This window comes from Chaetodon trifascialis, chromosome 21, assembly GCF_039877785.1.
Source record: "Chaetodon trifascialis isolate fChaTrf1 chromosome 21, fChaTrf1.hap1, whole genome shotgun sequence".
NCBI classification, from domain to species: Eukaryota; Metazoa; Chordata; class Actinopteri; order Chaetodontiformes; family Chaetodontidae; genus Chaetodon; species Chaetodon trifascialis.
In genome coordinates, this window is record NC_092076.1 from 18,664,478 (window position 1) to 18,681,908 (window position 17,431).

Sequence of the window (17,431 nt, forward strand, 5' to 3'; positions counted from 1 at the left end):
AGAGAGAGAGAGAGAGAGAGGGAGAGGGAGAGAGAGAGAGGGAGAGAGAGTGCAGAACACATTTCCTGCATACCTCTTGTCCGTTCTCTCCGTCTTCTCCCTCCCACTTTGGGCTTGTGAGCGAGAGTGCCTCACCAGCAGCGCCCTCCTGTCTCTCTCTCTCTCTCTCTCTCTCTCTCTCTCTCTCGCTCTCTCTCTCTCTCCCTCTCTTGCTCTCTCTACCTCTGGCACTCTCTCCCTCACACACACTCTCTCAGTCTAAGGGGGTAGTCTCCGTAACCAGCTGTCGCTTAATGCAATCCTCACTTCTCATCATCATTTCACTGATGTTCTCTTGTTTTTAATATTTTTTCTGAATTAAATTACTCTGCGTTGCCAATGCTACAGCTGACATCCAGTGTTTGGATGCGACCAAGGTGCACAAAGAGTACAGGGAATGGAAGAGAACTTTTAAGGCTGCTATCAGTGCGCCTTTCTCTTGAATCTAGACACACTGGATTGGTTAATTTGCTGTTGAGACACTAGTCATCAATGGAGAGATTTTTGTTGTAGTGGATGACTCATTTAGGTTGTTTTCCCCCTCGAGATTGCTGGATATAGATTTTTTTTTTTTTTCTTTTGTTCCACCTGCGTGTCACCTCTCAGATACTCTGTAGAATCTGTTCGGACTTTTATGGAGTGTGAAATTTTTGCAGTAAGTGTGAGGTTAGGAGGAGAAAAGTGATACAAAGCATGGTTGATGGAACCACAGCTGAGCGTTGAACCCTTCTGTCCAGGGACGCAGTCCAGGTAAGACCACATATTCTAATTCACTTGCATGCCCATAACGATTTGTAATTGGCCAGAAAGATATGTTTACATGCACTAAGGGCTGGTGTGCTTACGGGAGCAAACAGGTCTGTTAGTGAGGATATAAATTTAATGTTAAGCCTATCTGACTTCATCTCTGCTCCTGTTGCTTTTGGAACAGCAAAAGAACATGTCACAAAGGAAGAACACTTTCTCAAACATTTCTGTCTGACTCTGACAGTTTATAACCTGAACAAAGGGAGACCTCCGTGACTGAGTAAAAAGTTCTCTGTGTTCCTTGAATAGTTGCATCAACTCTGATACACTTAGCTCATTTTGTTTAATACATTCCTTGGGTGGGTGCATCACAAAAACTTGCATCGTTCTGCATGTATACTCTCAGGGAGTGAGGATGTGTTTCATCATCATTCTGCTGATGCAAATAATACTCTCACTGTCAGATTTGCACATTTTATCAGCATTAAGCAATCAAAATGCAACCTTCTGAATACTTTGCTGTCATTTTATTTCTTTAAAGCTTTCCAAACATATTTCTGAATCACACTTTGGCACAGTTCACATTCAGTTCAGACAGTCACAGTGATGGAATGTAACTAAGTCCAGTTGTACTTATTTTTACACTTTTTTACACATTTTGGAGGAAAATATTGTACTCTTTACTCCACTACATTTATTTAATAGCTTTAGTTGCCAGTCAATTTGCATATTTTGATTTTTAATACAAAATAGAAATCAACTATGTTGTAATAATGTAAAGTATGTAATGCAAATGATGTATTATTATAGTTTCATCCACCCCAGCATATAAAGTAATTAAAATGAACTCCATCTTTACCAGCTCTAGTTATAAACTAGAGTTGTTGTTATTATTATTAGTAGTAGTAGTAGTAGTAGTAGTAGTAGTAGTTATAATACAATAATAATACTAATATATTAGTCTGAAATGGGTCATTCTGCATAATTTGTACTTTTACTTTTAGCCTTTATTTTGATGCTTATACTTTTGTACTTTTACTAAGTAAGATTTTGAATGTAGAACATATTTTTGTAATATGAAAGATGAGTATTCTTACACTGTAATATTGCAATTTTTAGTTAAGTAAAAGATTTGAGTACTTCTTCCACAACTGGACAGTTGTGCCATATGCCATTTTAAAACCTGAGATCAGAAACAAAGATACAAACTGTTCCAAAATCTGCCCAACATCTCATTTCATGACCAATTTAGGAAAACTTTGAACTTCAGGATGTTTTATAATACATAAACATTTAATTGAATTGATATGAGCTCGAAGCTATTTTCAGAGCTGCTTTCTAATCCATGAGTAAAATGAGGGATTTCATTTTCCTCAATATGAGTTAGTGCAAGCAGTCAGAAGTACTTCAACTGAAAGATGCTGATTTTCTTAATGACTAGAAGAGATGGAGCCCGAAAAGAAGCTTTGCACTGATAGCTAGCTCATTAAGTCCTTTCCTAATGACTTCTTCTTCTGTCATAAATGGACATTATAAATGAAATCAAAAAGGCCCGTATAGTTTCTCTGACCATAATAGTCTGCATTTATGTAAGATCCACTTCAATGAAGTAATTCAAGGACCGCTCCAGAGGAGGAGAAGAGAAGGGTTGATTACCAATTGTCATTTTTCTGTACAGTTGCCTCTGTAAACCCTCACATTTCTGTTCTCACACATGCAGATATGACCACTGTGTCCATGGAGCCTGTGGGAGTCCTTGTGGAAAGAGGCGCCAATGCCACTGACCCCCCTCTGCATGGGCATGAGGACACAGCCGCCACTTTTACCATTGGCACCATCCTCTCCATCATGTGCCTCATTGGAGTCTCGGGAAACATCTACACCCTGGTGGTCATGTGCCACTCCATGAGGACTGCAGCTTCTATGTACATCTACATCATAAACTTAGCTTTGGCAGATTTGCTGTATCTTCTCACCATACCCTTTATAGTCTGTACACACTTCCTAAAGGGATGGTACTTTGGGGACACAGGGTGTCGGATTCTGATAAGCATGGACTTCCTGACCATGCATGCCAGCATCTTCACGCTGACAATCATGAGCACAGAGCGCTACTTTGCTGTTCTCAAGCCACTCGACACAGTCAAGCGATCTAAAAGTTACCGGAAGACCATCGCTCTGTTGGTCTGGGTTGCATCTCTCATCCTCACCCTACCGATGATCGTGAGCATTCAGCTAATGACAGTGGGCAACAAGGCCATGTGTCAGCCCACCTTGTCACCACTCTCCTACAAAGTTTACATCTCCTTCCTATTTTGCACTAGCATTGTCGCCCCAGGACTGATCATCGGCTATCTCTACATTCAGCTTGCACGCACTTATTGGGTTTCACAGACGGAGACCTTCAAACAGACCAAGAAACTTCCCAATCAAAAGGTCAGTGCATCACTAGAAAGTGTATTTTAGAGATCTAAGTGGTCCTATTTCGCACAAGCTCACGTTCTTATTTTCAGAATGTTTCAGAGATTTACACAGTGAATATTTTCATGCGCTCAGCCATATATCATTTAAATTCATTTTTGTTTATACAGCACCAAATCACAACAAAGGTTATCTCATGATACTTTGAATATAGAGCAGGTCAAGACCTTCAATGTATAGATACTCAACAATTCCCCGATGACCATGCACTTGGCAATGGCGGTGAGCAAAATATTTCTTATTAACAGGCAGTAACATCAAACAGAGCGAGACTCTGGGTGGGCAGCCATCTGCCTTGACCATAGATAGATAGATAGATAGATAGATAGATAGATAGATAGATAGATAGATAGATAGATAGATAGATAGATAGATAGATAGATAGATAGATAGATAGATAGATAGAGTACGTATATATCAATTTATTGTACTACATGTATACAATGACAATAATATGTATGTAATAGTAATAAAGATATAATTAAGAGTAACAGTGGGCATCAAAAAGGGCCACAGCAGTAGGTCCAACCATCACCTGCAGGGTGAAAATGCACAAAATCTGGGGAAGAAGCCAAGCTAGATATATGCATTCATGATATATTAATGCATACAGATGGAGAGAGATGTGGAGAGAGGTCAGTGTAACATGGGAAGTCCCCTGGCAGCCAAAGACTATGGCAGCATTACCAGGACACGACAAGCCTGAGCCAGCCCCCGGACTGATACTGTAAAATGGTTCAGTTCCACAGGAGAGGACCTTGATAGCTGAAAGCTCTACTATTGGATACTTAAGAAACCATAAGTAAGCCTGCAATCTGGGAGTGCAGTGTTCTAGTGCAGTGTTTGCAGGGAGCGCAGAGAGGCTGATATAGAAGAAGACAAACTAACTAAGATCTAGTTTTTTTTGTCATAACACATGCCACAGCATTCTGGATCAGCTGAGGAGTCTGGATCAGTTGGAGAGCAACTTATTGGGGCAGCCCAAAAAAAGGATAATCAGCCATGAATTAACAAATGAATGGAATAACTTGTTTGCACTGTTTTTGCACCCAGTTCTTTGTTCTACCTTCAGCATCACCCTAGATCCTGTCACTCACATCTCAGACAGTTAACTGCCACTTAGCTGGAAATGCATCCGGACAAATCTATCAGGTAGAACCTGATGAGTAGGCAGGAAGTTAGGCAAGAGGCTGCTGTACTAACACCACAGACATTCCACTCACCAAGGCTGTTGATTTAGTCATACTCCTCGTGGAGAGTGTACTAACTCCAGAGGGAGGACTCTTGGAGCTCATGGTCTTGTGACATTTTGTCTCAGTGCCATTGTATGACCTCCTGTTTGGGCAAGGGTTTGCCAACAACACTGTCATCATAAAAGATAAACAGTTGCTAAGAGAATATGACAGTAGCACATCAGTTCACTTCTCTGCTTAAAGCATCCCGTCATCAATCCTCTCCTTCCTGCTGCTGCAGGTTTTCTATTTTCCATTCCCCTCATTCCCCTTCATGTCTGCTCACACTGAGGCAAAGCCTATTCCAATTTTCTTCATAGCAGGGCTTAAGATGGCTTCATTTTGGCTTATCAGTATGATTAACAAGGTAGTGAATGCTGCCCTTCAGTTGCATTAAAAGCCGTTCATAGGATTTTCTTGTACCTTGGAGCAAGAGAAAATGCAGACTGTCTAACTTTCAAAAGTACCGGTGCTTGCTACTGGAATAATTAAAACCTCTCTGTCCCTACGAAAGCTGTAACTGTGGATCCCTTGCTGTGATCATGCTGGAGCAAGTGAGGCAGGGTTTGCCTCAGTATCTAGATGATAACATTTTGTTAGGCATTTGACACAAATGCACCACTATCCATTTGCATTAATGGTTCTCATTAAAAGTTAATCTCTGCTCTGTTCTTCTCTCCCTAAAGGTGTTGTACCTGATCTTTACCATTGTGCTCCTTTTCTGGGCATGCTTCCTGCCCTTCTGGATCTGGCAGTTGCTGGGTCAGTTTCACCCCTCACTGTCCCTGTCCACTAAAGTCAAACGCAACATCAACTACCTGACCACGTGTCTGACGTATTCCAACAGCTGTATCAACCCTTTTCTGTACACGCTGCTTACCAAGAACTACAAGGAGTACCTGAGGAAGCACAAGTGGTCCTGGACAGCTGGCAGCTACTTCAACAGAAGGAGTCGCTTTCAGCGCTCCCCACGCAGGTCACCATCTTCCAGCAGTCAGCAGTGTACTGAGAGCTTTATGCTCACACACACAGCCTCCCTGCGAGCACATAACAGCAGTTTGTAAGGTAGGGGCAGATTTTTCTGACATTTATGATTTTGTTTGCAGATGAGAAAACCAATGCAATCTAAAGACTTTCTCTAAACACATTTTAGTGCTGCAGTAATTACCAGCTATTTTTCCACTACTACTTTCTACTAACAATCATGCATCTACATCTGGCGAGTCACTTGGTGGCTATGTTGGAGTTTTCTATCAGAGGAAAACCTGGTTTTGATGGGCTGTGTGATTTCAGATGGCACTGATTTCTGGCCCTCTGAAAACATGTCAGTTTCGGATTCCTATTTCCTGGTTGGCAGTGTAAACATGTCCATATGCAGCAACTGGTGCCTCTTGATGTTTATGTATGGAACTGGGTGAGCTGGTGAAACGCATTCAGTAACAATAAATATTCCACTGCATCGGAAATTCAGAAAGTTCAGGACAGCAATGCTATTCTTGTATGTATTCCAATGCACTTCCTTCTAAAAACTTTCTGTGTGAGTAGGTTTCTGAGAACAGCCTCTTTCTTCAAGGGGCACAAAGCATGAACTAATCAGACTCATATTTTATATAAATCATGAAACTAATTGACAAAGAACAATATATTTTCATTTAATCCAAACCAGTTCATTATGAAAAAATGAACTGGTTTGGATTATCAAAAACAATTTTCTAATTTGGTTACTTCAGGTTTCATAATGGCAGTATGTATATGGCACTATACTGCTGTGATTTGACCATATTACACTGTTCAACTTACTTGCTCTTCAGGACTATCAACCACGTATCACTGACTTCTTTGAAGACTAGGTGGACCATAGGACTGAACAATTAATTGTCTTTATATCAAAACTGCTACTTAAATTTTGCACTTTACGTGTGAGTGGTATAACAGCAAAAACTTGATCCTGGTTATGCTTTCTGCACGAAGAAAGAGAAAAAATCACTATTGTAATATTGGAAAAATGTGCTGTCTTTTTTTTCTTCATTGAAGACCAACAGAATAACAAATCTTTTTATACATAAATTAAGGTAATGGCCTCCTGTCAATGTTTAGAGAGGAGGCTAGCAGGTAGCTCTGTATCTACTTCACAACTCTAAATGACTGGCAGACAGAGTTGTTAGAATATGCCAGTTAAACTTTTAAGAGCATTTTTGAATGATTGAAGCTCATTTTAAGCTCTGGGACTTCTGGGATTCGCAATCAGAATTCAGACACTGATTCAGCTGGCAGTAGGTGTAGTCAGTCAGAGCGGTAGCCAGAATAAAATCATGACACTGTGCATCTCTGCAGACAATGGATAAATTAAATCTATACATTTCTTACATATCATATCAATGTTTCTATAATAGGTGTGACAGTGACGTAGGCTACAGCTAGGCAACATGACTGCCAAGCAGCAGACCACTGTTTGTGGTCATAAAACCAGACATTTTTAATGCAACATTGTGACATAGTCCAGCAACATGATTAGATTAGATTTAAATTTATTTGTCCTTAGCAGTAGTTCAATGTAGCTGTCAAGCTCTGTGGATTTTGAATGTCATATTCATGTTTGAATGACAATATTTAGTACTATCAAGTATGGCACTAATATAATATTTTAGTAACATTAGTTTATCTCATTCCATTCACATAGATTTTTTTTTTTGAATGTGCTTGTTACAGTGTTTGGTAGTTTAATACTATGTAGACCATTAATACAGATCCTGATTTTAATTAACAGAAAATATTCACAATTGAAAAGATTTGAATGGTTTGTTACACAAACAAAAATGTCCTTGCTAATATATTAAACTGTATCTGTTGCTAAATGCTTTTGTCCCGCGATAACATTGGTAAACATATTCATACATTATTCATGGAACACTTGATGTGGAAAGTGGATTTTCTAACTGACTTTACCTCTCAACTATGTTGAATGTAGAATTACCCATGGAATTCCTGCTCCCTCAAGAAAGCCTTCAAGTAACTTGATGACTGAAATATAATCCATTATAACTGCATTGCATTAAGGATCTTTCTCTACATATTTTCCTTTCCTATTCATTTTGTAATCTGAATGTTTGTTAGATTCAGAAGTGTTTTTTAACAGCCCTGTTATTATATTTAAGGCTGAATGAATGAATGAATGATGGCTGTTGTTTGGAATCTGTAGGAATTTCAGTTTTGCACCATTGCCGGCACTGCCTACATGACTGTCTCATACATTAAATGGGTTGTTCTTTGCAAAGCAAGCTGGAGGACTGAATGCTAGTGCAGCAGAGGGGAATGGAGTGTGAAGAGCAGGGTGAGGGGACAGAGAGGTTGGGTGGGGTGGTGGGACGCACATGCACGCACACACACACACACACACACACACACACACACACACACACACACTCAGAGGCACACGCTTGCCACTGACTTGCCACTTAGAGAGTTTTGCAGCACAGCCATATATCTGTCATGCAGTGAAAACAACACAAAAGATGATAAAGATGTTATCATCTTTTGCAGATGACCACATCTGCTAAATGAACGCTGATCATGACTGAGTCCAGATTGACGCAGCAGGATATCATGGCTTTGTAGCTTTTTCCCCATAACCTCTCCAATGAAACTAGACTATTTTATGGTCCAAAATAATATCACTTTTCTTCCCAGTTCATCCCACAAGACAGAATAAAGAGGGAAAATAATATTTACAATCCTGTTCATAACTTTGCACTCAGCTAATACTGTATATTGGTAGTGCTTTACCCTTGATTACTGGGTGGTGTGTGTCCTGGCTGCTTGCAGAGAGAAAGGAGCAGTGAGTCATATATTACTACTCTGCCTTGGAATACAATGTGCTGAGTGACATCTACCATAATTCACAAGGGCTGAGAATATAGCTCCATATTTGAACCTGCATGCACGGAGGTGCACACACACACATGTACGATATTTCTCCAGTGCACTCACCACCACCACTAAACTAAGACTCTGAATGTGTGTGTATGTGTTTTAGTGACACTCTTTATTTTTAGCATTGGGCAGTGAGCCATGACTTCCTAGCACGCTGCAGTAGTGTGACTTTTCCGGTAACAAGTAGTCTAGTTGGCTTTTTTGCTGTCTCTCCGGGAAGTCCTTTTTGTTCAGTTTAGCTACTGTTAGCCTCTGGTTAGCCTACATGTAGGAATCAGCTGGGTTTTGTTCAGAATTGGAGTTGAACGATGCAGTGTTAGTGCAAAGGGAATTTCTGCAGAGCTGGGTTAAGTCACTGACTAATGTAAGTTTGTGATGGTCAGGCTAACTGCCATTTATGCTATAATTTCTAGCAGATGTGATGTGTGGCTGTGGAGGATTTGGGCTTTATAAAGGCACCTTTGACAGTGCTGTGCAATGTAATTAATTACAGCATTGAGAATGAGTAACATACTTTCTCAATGGGTAATATGCAATATATAGCTGAATTATTATTATTATTAGTAGTAGTAGTAGTAGTGGAAGTATTTTTATTATTATTTTTATTTGTTTTTGTTTGTTGTACAATATTGTTGATTTTTGTAAATTATATTAGTCACATATAAACTAAATGTGCAGCATGACTGCTGAGTCACACTGAGGCCATGTTATGTGTGTAATAAACCACTCTGAAGGTCGTTCAGAGCACTTCTCCTTCACCTCTCCTCTCAGCAATGACAGTCTGGCCTGATGTGCTTTGATTTAAACCAGCAAACAGGGAAACATCTAATTGCTGTTTCACTTTTAATAACTATATGCAGTAAAAGGTTTTAATTACAATGACATGTAAACAGTTCAGGAGAAACACAGTGGGATTTCACAGCTATCAAAAACATGACAACCCACCAAATGGAAAATCCTGTCATTTGCTTTTATAGTGAGGGAGAAAGGAAGAGAGAACCAAAGCCAGTGTGTCAATCTGAAGGTGATTGATTTTCTACCGTCCTCCTGTGGAATCACAGCCACTGCAGTTAAATTGCCTGAGGAGATAACAGCAAAGATAAGACTGGATTCCTTGAGCCTAAACCTAATGTAATTTGCTCTCTCTGCAAAGAAAAAAATGTATCATCTGTGATAGATAGGCATTAAGCTGACTAATAAAAATGTATAAAACCTGGCAAAATCTATTATACAAGACCATCAAAAATCTATTTCCACACTGACATTTTATTAATGATTAATTCTTAATTGCAGGATAGCAGGAGCTTCCCCTGCCTTCCTCAAAGGCTATTTCACACTTGGCTCTGCTGATTATCGGTGACTATTGGAAAATGGTGCATACAAAGGCCGGCTCAGGGAAACTCAGATTTTACCACAGCAGCTTTGGAATAAATGAGCTATTGGAAAACTCAATGGATCATGAAAATGGAATTCTGTGTTTTACTTTCTGCCTACTCTTAAAATTATTTAAAACTTACACATTTCTTTCTTTTTATTTGTTTCCACACATTTCTTTCATTGCTCTAAGTGGATTTTTGTAAAAGAGCCCCTTGAGAGTCCATCAGTGCTGGCTAATACCTTTTTCTGCTTAATTCTAAAGTGAGCCATAAATGTTTCCTCAATAAAAAGTTTCAGGCTAAACTCATGAATCCACATGGTGACAGTTGCCTGGCAGGCTATGGGGAAGTGGCCTAACTCGTAATGCACACTGATAGCATCGCATTTTTAATGTTACACAGACCACACCAGGAAGAAGCCAGTGGATGCAGGAAATGGTAGGAACCAGTCATTTTTAGCAATCACTGTGGAAAACATACTGGATAGCCCTTTTTTTTTTTTACATGAGGCTGTGGTTTAATATTCACAGCAGCAGCAAGGGCATATGGAATTTCTCCTTCAACAAGCTTAATTATTCTGCACATATAAAGGATGAATATTACACACACACACACACACACACACACACACACACACACACGCACGTGCGCGCACACACACATGTTGTGTTTATATCACTTGTGGGGACATTACATAGACTTACATTCATTTCCTGGAGCCTTACCCTAGCCCTCATCCAAACCTAACCCTGCCAGCGCCTCGGGGGCCTTTTAACACTTTTTTAACTGGCTTTTAGCGAAAAAAAGAGAGAAAAGAATGCCCTCATCCAAACCTAACCATAACCACTATTTGCCTGTTCCTAACCCTGTACCTAATCTAACCTTACCTAACCCGTAACCCTATCCTCAGTCTGCACCCTAAAATTTAATGATTTACATTAAGGGGACCTGCATTTTGTCCCCATAAGGGAGGCGAGTCCCCACAATGTGACTGTGTAAACAGATTTTTGTCCCCACAATGTGATAAATACACACATACACATACACACACACACACACACACACACCGGTCTGAGATTGTCCTGCAATGTGTTGTTAGTTTCCCAGGAATTTTAGTCAGATAAGAGGTGATGAGGATGATTACTAGCTTTGGTATTGCTTGTTTCCATCAATGGCAATTTTCTGTACTGGAATCAAAAATCTACAAAATAACAGAACCTGGATAAAGCCATAGCTTGGGCTATTATATATGGTGACACAGGGAGATATACATTCTCATATGATCATGAATAACCCCTTGTGGAGGGATCAACCTGTGTGAAAACTGTTTTTAGTGACCAGCCCTTGAAAAAGAAGTAGGCATATCCATAAAAGTTGACTTATTGTTGACTCTGTGAGTGAGCTGGAAAATGTTTGAAAGGCTTCAAACTTGTCTGAAGAGCTGAAAAATGATTTATTTGCCAGACCATCACTGATACCACATTTACAGAAGCCTTCGATCCCTGGGCGGGGCCTTTCTGTGCAAAGTTTGCATGTTCTTCCCGTGCTTGCGTGGGTTCTCTCCGGGCACTCCGGCTTCCTCCCACAGACCAAAAACATGCTCATTAGGTTAACTGGTGACTAAAATTAACCCTAGGTGTGAGTGTGAATGGTTTTTTGTCTGTGTATGTTGCCCGGCGATCGACTGGCGACTGGTCCAGGGTGTACTCTGCCTCTCGCCCATTAACAGCTGGGATAGGCTCCAGCCCCCCGCAACCCCGAAAGGGATTGATAGAAAATGGATGGATGGATGGATGGATGGATGGATGGATGGATGGATGGATGGATGGATGGATGGATGGATGGATGTTACATGCTCACAAAACACCGCAATATATCTGATATGTTCATTGTGTAGAGGCAGGTGTTAATGCTAGCTCTTTTCCTCCCAGATGGAGGAAAGGAAATTGGTCAGCAGAAAAAGTCAGAAATAAATAAAAGAAAAGATTTGATTTTCCAGTAATATTTCTCTCTGTCAGCTGTGTCTGAATAGAAAAGCTGAAAAATTCATATAAGAAGCTGAACAAACTGCAGCAATAAAACCACTTGTACACACACATATCTATTATTCATTAACTTTAAAGTGTCATCTATCAGTATTTTAGAAGGCCTAAATGGTGATTGTGCTCTGAGGAAATATCCTTTGGAGTGTGTGGGCTATAAAGAAAAAGAGAGAGAGAGAAAAGAGTGTCAAAGCAAACAGGAGATCTTTTCTCCAGTGCGCTGCCCTGTCTTCAAATGTTTTTAGGCCCTTTTGCGGGTTGTGCCTGAGGTCTTTTCTGGTTTTCATACATAGACTCCATTGATCGGTCATGTAACTCATAAACAACTCATAAATCACTGCAAATACATGACAGTGCAGTTTCCTGTGTGAAACCAATACTTTTTTTTTTTTTTAAGAAAGTAGTTACCCAAACCATCACATTTACTTCACCTAACCAAGTAGTTTTGGTGGCTAAACCTAAAATGTGACCATCAAATGTTCCTCAGAAAGCTTTAATTTGAAGGTGGAACTGGACTTTGCATATTGCAATTTTAGAACAGACACCAGCTGCAGAGAGCACTTTAACCAGATGACAGATTATTTTGGCCTGTTTTTCCTTTTGGAATGAACATTAATTAGTAACAGCTGATATGATGTGCCTTCAGTGATGTTTGTCATCTTAACAGGTCATCATGGGCTTAGCATGAGAAGCTACTAATAAGAAAAAAAAAAGAGGACAGCTGTACATTGTGTTTAGTCCTAATTAGTAAATGTTAGCATGGTTACATAATAAACCTAGATGGTGAACTGATGGTTTGCTGTATACCTGCTAAACATCAGTATGTTCGCATGCTGACCTTAGCCTTCAGCTCAAGCACCACTGTGACTAATTATAGCCTCACAGAGCTGCTAGCATGGCTGTAGACTTTTATTCATCTTGAAATCATGATATATATTAATATAGTATAGATATACTCTAAAGCCGAAGTTAAATGAGCATCAAAGATGTATGTATGATGGTTGTTGGCATAATCGTCAAGACTATCAATAGGATTTGTATGTTCAGAGTGCCTACATGCAGCTGTGCACAAATCCTGCCCAATGAACTCCATAAAGATCAAATGAGAGAAGCCTTGACCGCTATTAGAGTTGGCCATGAAATAATCATTCCCTCACAGACCAGACACGCTCCATCTTAAATTATTATTACTTTAATGTCCCATGTTTAGAGCCTCACATGTTAACTACACTTTAAAGGCATCCTCATCTGTCATAGGCTTTGCCAGCGTATGTTATAGAAATCCTGATCGAGAACTCATTAACTTAGAGCCATTTTCCCATATAGCTTCCATCTAAGCTGCCAAATGCAGTAGCTCTTGGACCGAGGGTCTCTTGGCAGAATGGAGCAGAGGTCACCTCTGCAAAGGTCATCCTGAGACACACATACTAACTCATTCTCTTTCACTCATGATGGTGAAAGGACTATTGATCTCCCAATCATATATCTGAAAGCTGATTATATTGACTTGGCTCATTTTGAGAATTGGAAATGGGAATTGCTGTCCTCCTCTCATCATAGGTGATGGGAAGCTTTGTCTGTAATAACTATAGGTTACTGTCTGCAAAAATCCCCAGAGTGATCAATAAGCACTCTGACTCACTCCCCACTGCTGTTCTACGAGATTATATTGAGGCTAGCCTCGGATTGATCAAGTGGCCCCTTATCTTAGCAGGGTTCATGTTAATATCGGACCCTCATTTAGAAAGGTCTTAAGCTGATGAAACAGAGGCTTCTTTGATGATTTGATGCACATAAATGTATTACATATGCTTTTTTTTTCTTTTTTTTCCCAGAGGCACACTTTATCCTCATTAGATTAGCGCACAGAAATTTCCAAGGAGCTTATGCGTCATGTTTCTGTTCTTTCACATATTCCAGTCAGATAACTTTCGTGAATTGGGAATGAAATGCAGACTTCAGCAAAGTAAGCAGGCAGGAAGTGATGATAAGAAATTCCAGCTGGTGACAGCAAGTCACAGCTTTTATTTTCCGTTTGCATTGTTGCTCTGAGCTCTTAAACTTGCAAGCATTTTTTGTACAGCTAAGATGTCAGAGTTCTGAAACTCAGAGACAGCAATTTCCTGCACCTCTACACTTCTCATATAAATTGTGGAGTGTATAGGCATACCTGTGCAGAGTACAAAGTGTATACATCACCTTCAAGTGTAAAAAAAAAGTGGCTGAGTTCAGACTCAGCAGAACCAATTTTAACTTTGAGTATTCTACATCGCCATACTAACTTTTAAGGGGTGCAACCGGCAAGCTTTGTTATTGGGCCCCCATTGATACCTCATCCTCTGTGCATTGTGTAAGACCCCTGTCACCTCCAAGTTTCTGTCAAGTACAGTGCGCACTGTACAGCTTAGTGACTTGCCCAAACTAGAAACCAACTAGTTCTAGTATGCAGGAGTACTACTCGGCTTGACATTTTTGTGTTAATTAATTAAATACAAATTTATTTAGGAATACGTACAATGTGTGTACATGATGGGCTAAAATAAGTGCATTTATTAAGGAAAATCCTCTTAATTTTGAGTCTAGGTCTAATTCTTATAATAGTAGTCATTCTATGTCATGCTAACTTTGCTGCTCCATTGTAGAGGTTCAGGAAAAGCTGTTGTGGCTACACATATATTAGAGTAAGTGTGAGCCTCTTCCTAAATAAACTTTAAAATTACAAAAATAATTTCTTGTCAACTGATTATGGATTAGCTACTTTACCAAACACATTGTGATCTTCTGGGGTAATGTGCCAACTAACCAAACAAAGCTTTCTGTTCATTTGAAGTACTGACATTCATTACATACCTTTTCATACATAACATGATCTCTTTCAACAGAACAATGTACATATTGGAACAGAACTAAGAGCCTGTCAGATGCTAACATCAACATGTTAACATGCTCACAATGATAATGTTAACATGCTGATGTTTAGAAGATTTACCATGTCAATTGTCTTAGTTTTGTGTTAGCATGCTAACATTTGCTAGTTAGCACCAAACACCAAACTATAGCCATGCCTGATTTGGTTCCTCGAGGTACGTTGTCTCATGGGACCTCTGCCTCAGTTAATCATGTTCCTTGTTCCATTTGTTTTAGCTCCTGAATATAAAATGTAAGTTTATTTGGAAAGCCTTAGTAGCTCATGCTGCTTGACCCATTATCCATTGTTTTGCCAGAATCATGTTTTCCTAATGTCTACAGCAGAGATTTTTAGTGCAATAGAGAACAAGATTAAGGTTGAAAACATTTTGACATTTTCTTTTAACACAAAATAGCACTCTACCTGACATTAGGAGTCAATACAGAACCTGTCATAGTTGATATTTAGTTTGCTTTTTTGAAGCTCCAGGACTAATGTTTGACTTACTCGACTTCCTTGAACCTGATCCAAAGCCTATGACCCCAAACCAAGGACAGCCACAAAGCTGCACTTGCACTAAATGCAGGATCTGACTTGGAGCAAATGCTGCAGACAGAGGCCAAACAACTGCATCAATGGCATACGTAGACTTATATGTCTTGGATAAGGGTGTTCTGTGAATGGCCTGGCTTGGTGGAACGATACCGTATCTTTGCAGTTGATGAAGACCAGGAGTCAAGCATGGAGCAACGTCAGCACAGGCACACAGCTTACAGGCAATATGTCTTTTGGTATTATGGTGTTCTAGGTGAAGGCAACATAGTGGTGATTTCCTGCTGTACTGCAGGAAGAAACAGGAACACATTCCCAGACACTCAGATAGGGTTAATACCTGGCTGGTTAATGTAAAATGTTTACAAGAAAAAGACTAAAAAGTCAAAGCTGAGCTGTTGCTGCTTTTCTGCACATCCCTATGCCCATCCAAAACCTTGGCCACTGATTTATTTATTACCATTTGTTTGCTGTTTATTTATTTATTTATTTATCTATTACTTGCACTTTGAGTTCTCTTTACATAGTTAAATAATTCATATTTTGTTCAACTGAAAACACAGTGTATTTTATACATTTTTAATTCTTGATTTTTGAGTCCAAATAGGATGGTTTTGCAAAGTGGCAAAAAAGGATAAGTATGAATTTGGCTGGCATTTTATTTCACACTTTTTTCCCCACCACATTGCCTTGGGATGTAATGTATAGTTTTTAAAAAATGTTGGTCATCATGCTCACAGAGAGCTTTGCTTTTTTGCTTGACAAATGCAGCTCATGTCAGCTACATTCAACTAAGGTGTGTGCAAGCGTTAGCTAGCTTTGTTTCAGCCACCAAAAACAAATACATTGAAGCAAAACCACATCACAATGTATTTTATAAATCGAATAGAATATTACACAGGCTACCTGTGTAGGGGGAAGAGGATGAGTTCAGGATTGATGTTGAATCCTTTAAAATCCAGAAATGTTCTCCATCTGTTAGAATGACCGGCTGTGGTTAACTTGTGTTTTTTCCCGTGCGCTATCACTGTCTCTTTTAGCTTTTCTTTGTTCTTTGCCTGGGAAAATGTAAACTTTAGCTCTCCCGGTTATGTGATCTTGAGGGGAATCTGTCTTGTGACAGCCATTAAGAATACCTACAGAAATTGCCAGTCGTCTTGATGATGGTCTTGTTTTCTTATGTAGGCCATACAGAGGCATCAGTATCAAACTGTTTCATGACCAGTTGAAAACTCCTTGTAGTAACTTTAATCCCTGGCTCTAACATTGCATGCAAAATCTCTACATGCACTTCAGGAGGTGTTGCAGATGCCTCTATGACAATTTGAGGCTTCTGGGTTTGGACCAAGGCAAAACAAAGGAACACAGAGATAAGGATGAGGAAAGGAAAGATAGAGAGGCTGGGTATGGCATGAATTTTAACAGAAAGATGAGGACAGGTGAACTCTCTGTCATTTGTCCCGCTGTCATGAAAAAGAATGATGTAAAGGGAAATAATAGCTTCAACGAGAAGACAAGAAAATAGATGGAATTTGTGTGACAGTGAAGAACAGAAATACTGACATGCTAAACATAGATTGAATATGGATTAGGATTGAGAAAAAGTATTGATGTGTGTGTGTGTGAGTGTGTTGAGCGATGTGACTGACCCAGGACAGCTGTGTGTTTATAGTCCTCAGGTCCTCGGCTGCGCACATGCTTGTAAATACTTATCCTCTGACCCTGGATAAAAGTGTCTGGCATCTGCACACAATTTGCCATCCCAGTCTGAGAGGGTGGCATTAAAACAGTTACACAAGCAGCACCGGACATTAGACATCAGCACTGCGCTCATTCGTGTTAATCCACGATTAGTCTACTGTCTTGAACACCTCTTAATCCTACAGCTGGCTTTTGTTGTTCTCTTCCCCTCCCACTGTTTCCCTTTATGCTGCTGTCCTGTAATAAAAATGGAAATGTTTGTGCATTTTCACATGAGAAGAGGATGATGAAGCTCAGTGGGTGGTAACATCATGTTCAAATCCAGAGAAATGTGACTGAAATGCAGCATTTTAGGAGGTTTTTTGCTTTCCTTTGCTTTCTCTGGCCTCTAAACACTTGTGTGAGATGAACTGTGAAGATTCT

The 17,431-nt window shown here is 39.7% G+C and overlaps 1 protein-coding gene across 1 annotated transcript in view; it reads left to right on the forward strand.

Moving 5' to 3' along the window:
* Positions 1 to 720: 720 nt before the first annotated feature.
* Positions 721 to 17,431, forward strand: part of LOC139349761 (urotensin-2 receptor) — a 40,536-nt gene continuing 23,825 nt past the window's right edge. Inside the window, exons 1-3 of the mRNA XM_070990741.1 lie at positions 721 to 789; positions 2,507 to 3,222; positions 5,186 to 5,564. Of these exons, the coding sequence (XP_070846842.1) occupies positions 2,509 to 3,222; positions 5,186 to 5,563 (1,092 nt within the window). The 5' untranslated portion in view covers positions 721 to 789; positions 2,507 to 2,508 and the 3' untranslated portion in view covers position 5,564. The remainder of the gene's footprint in view (positions 790 to 2,506; positions 3,223 to 5,185; positions 5,565 to 17,431) is intronic.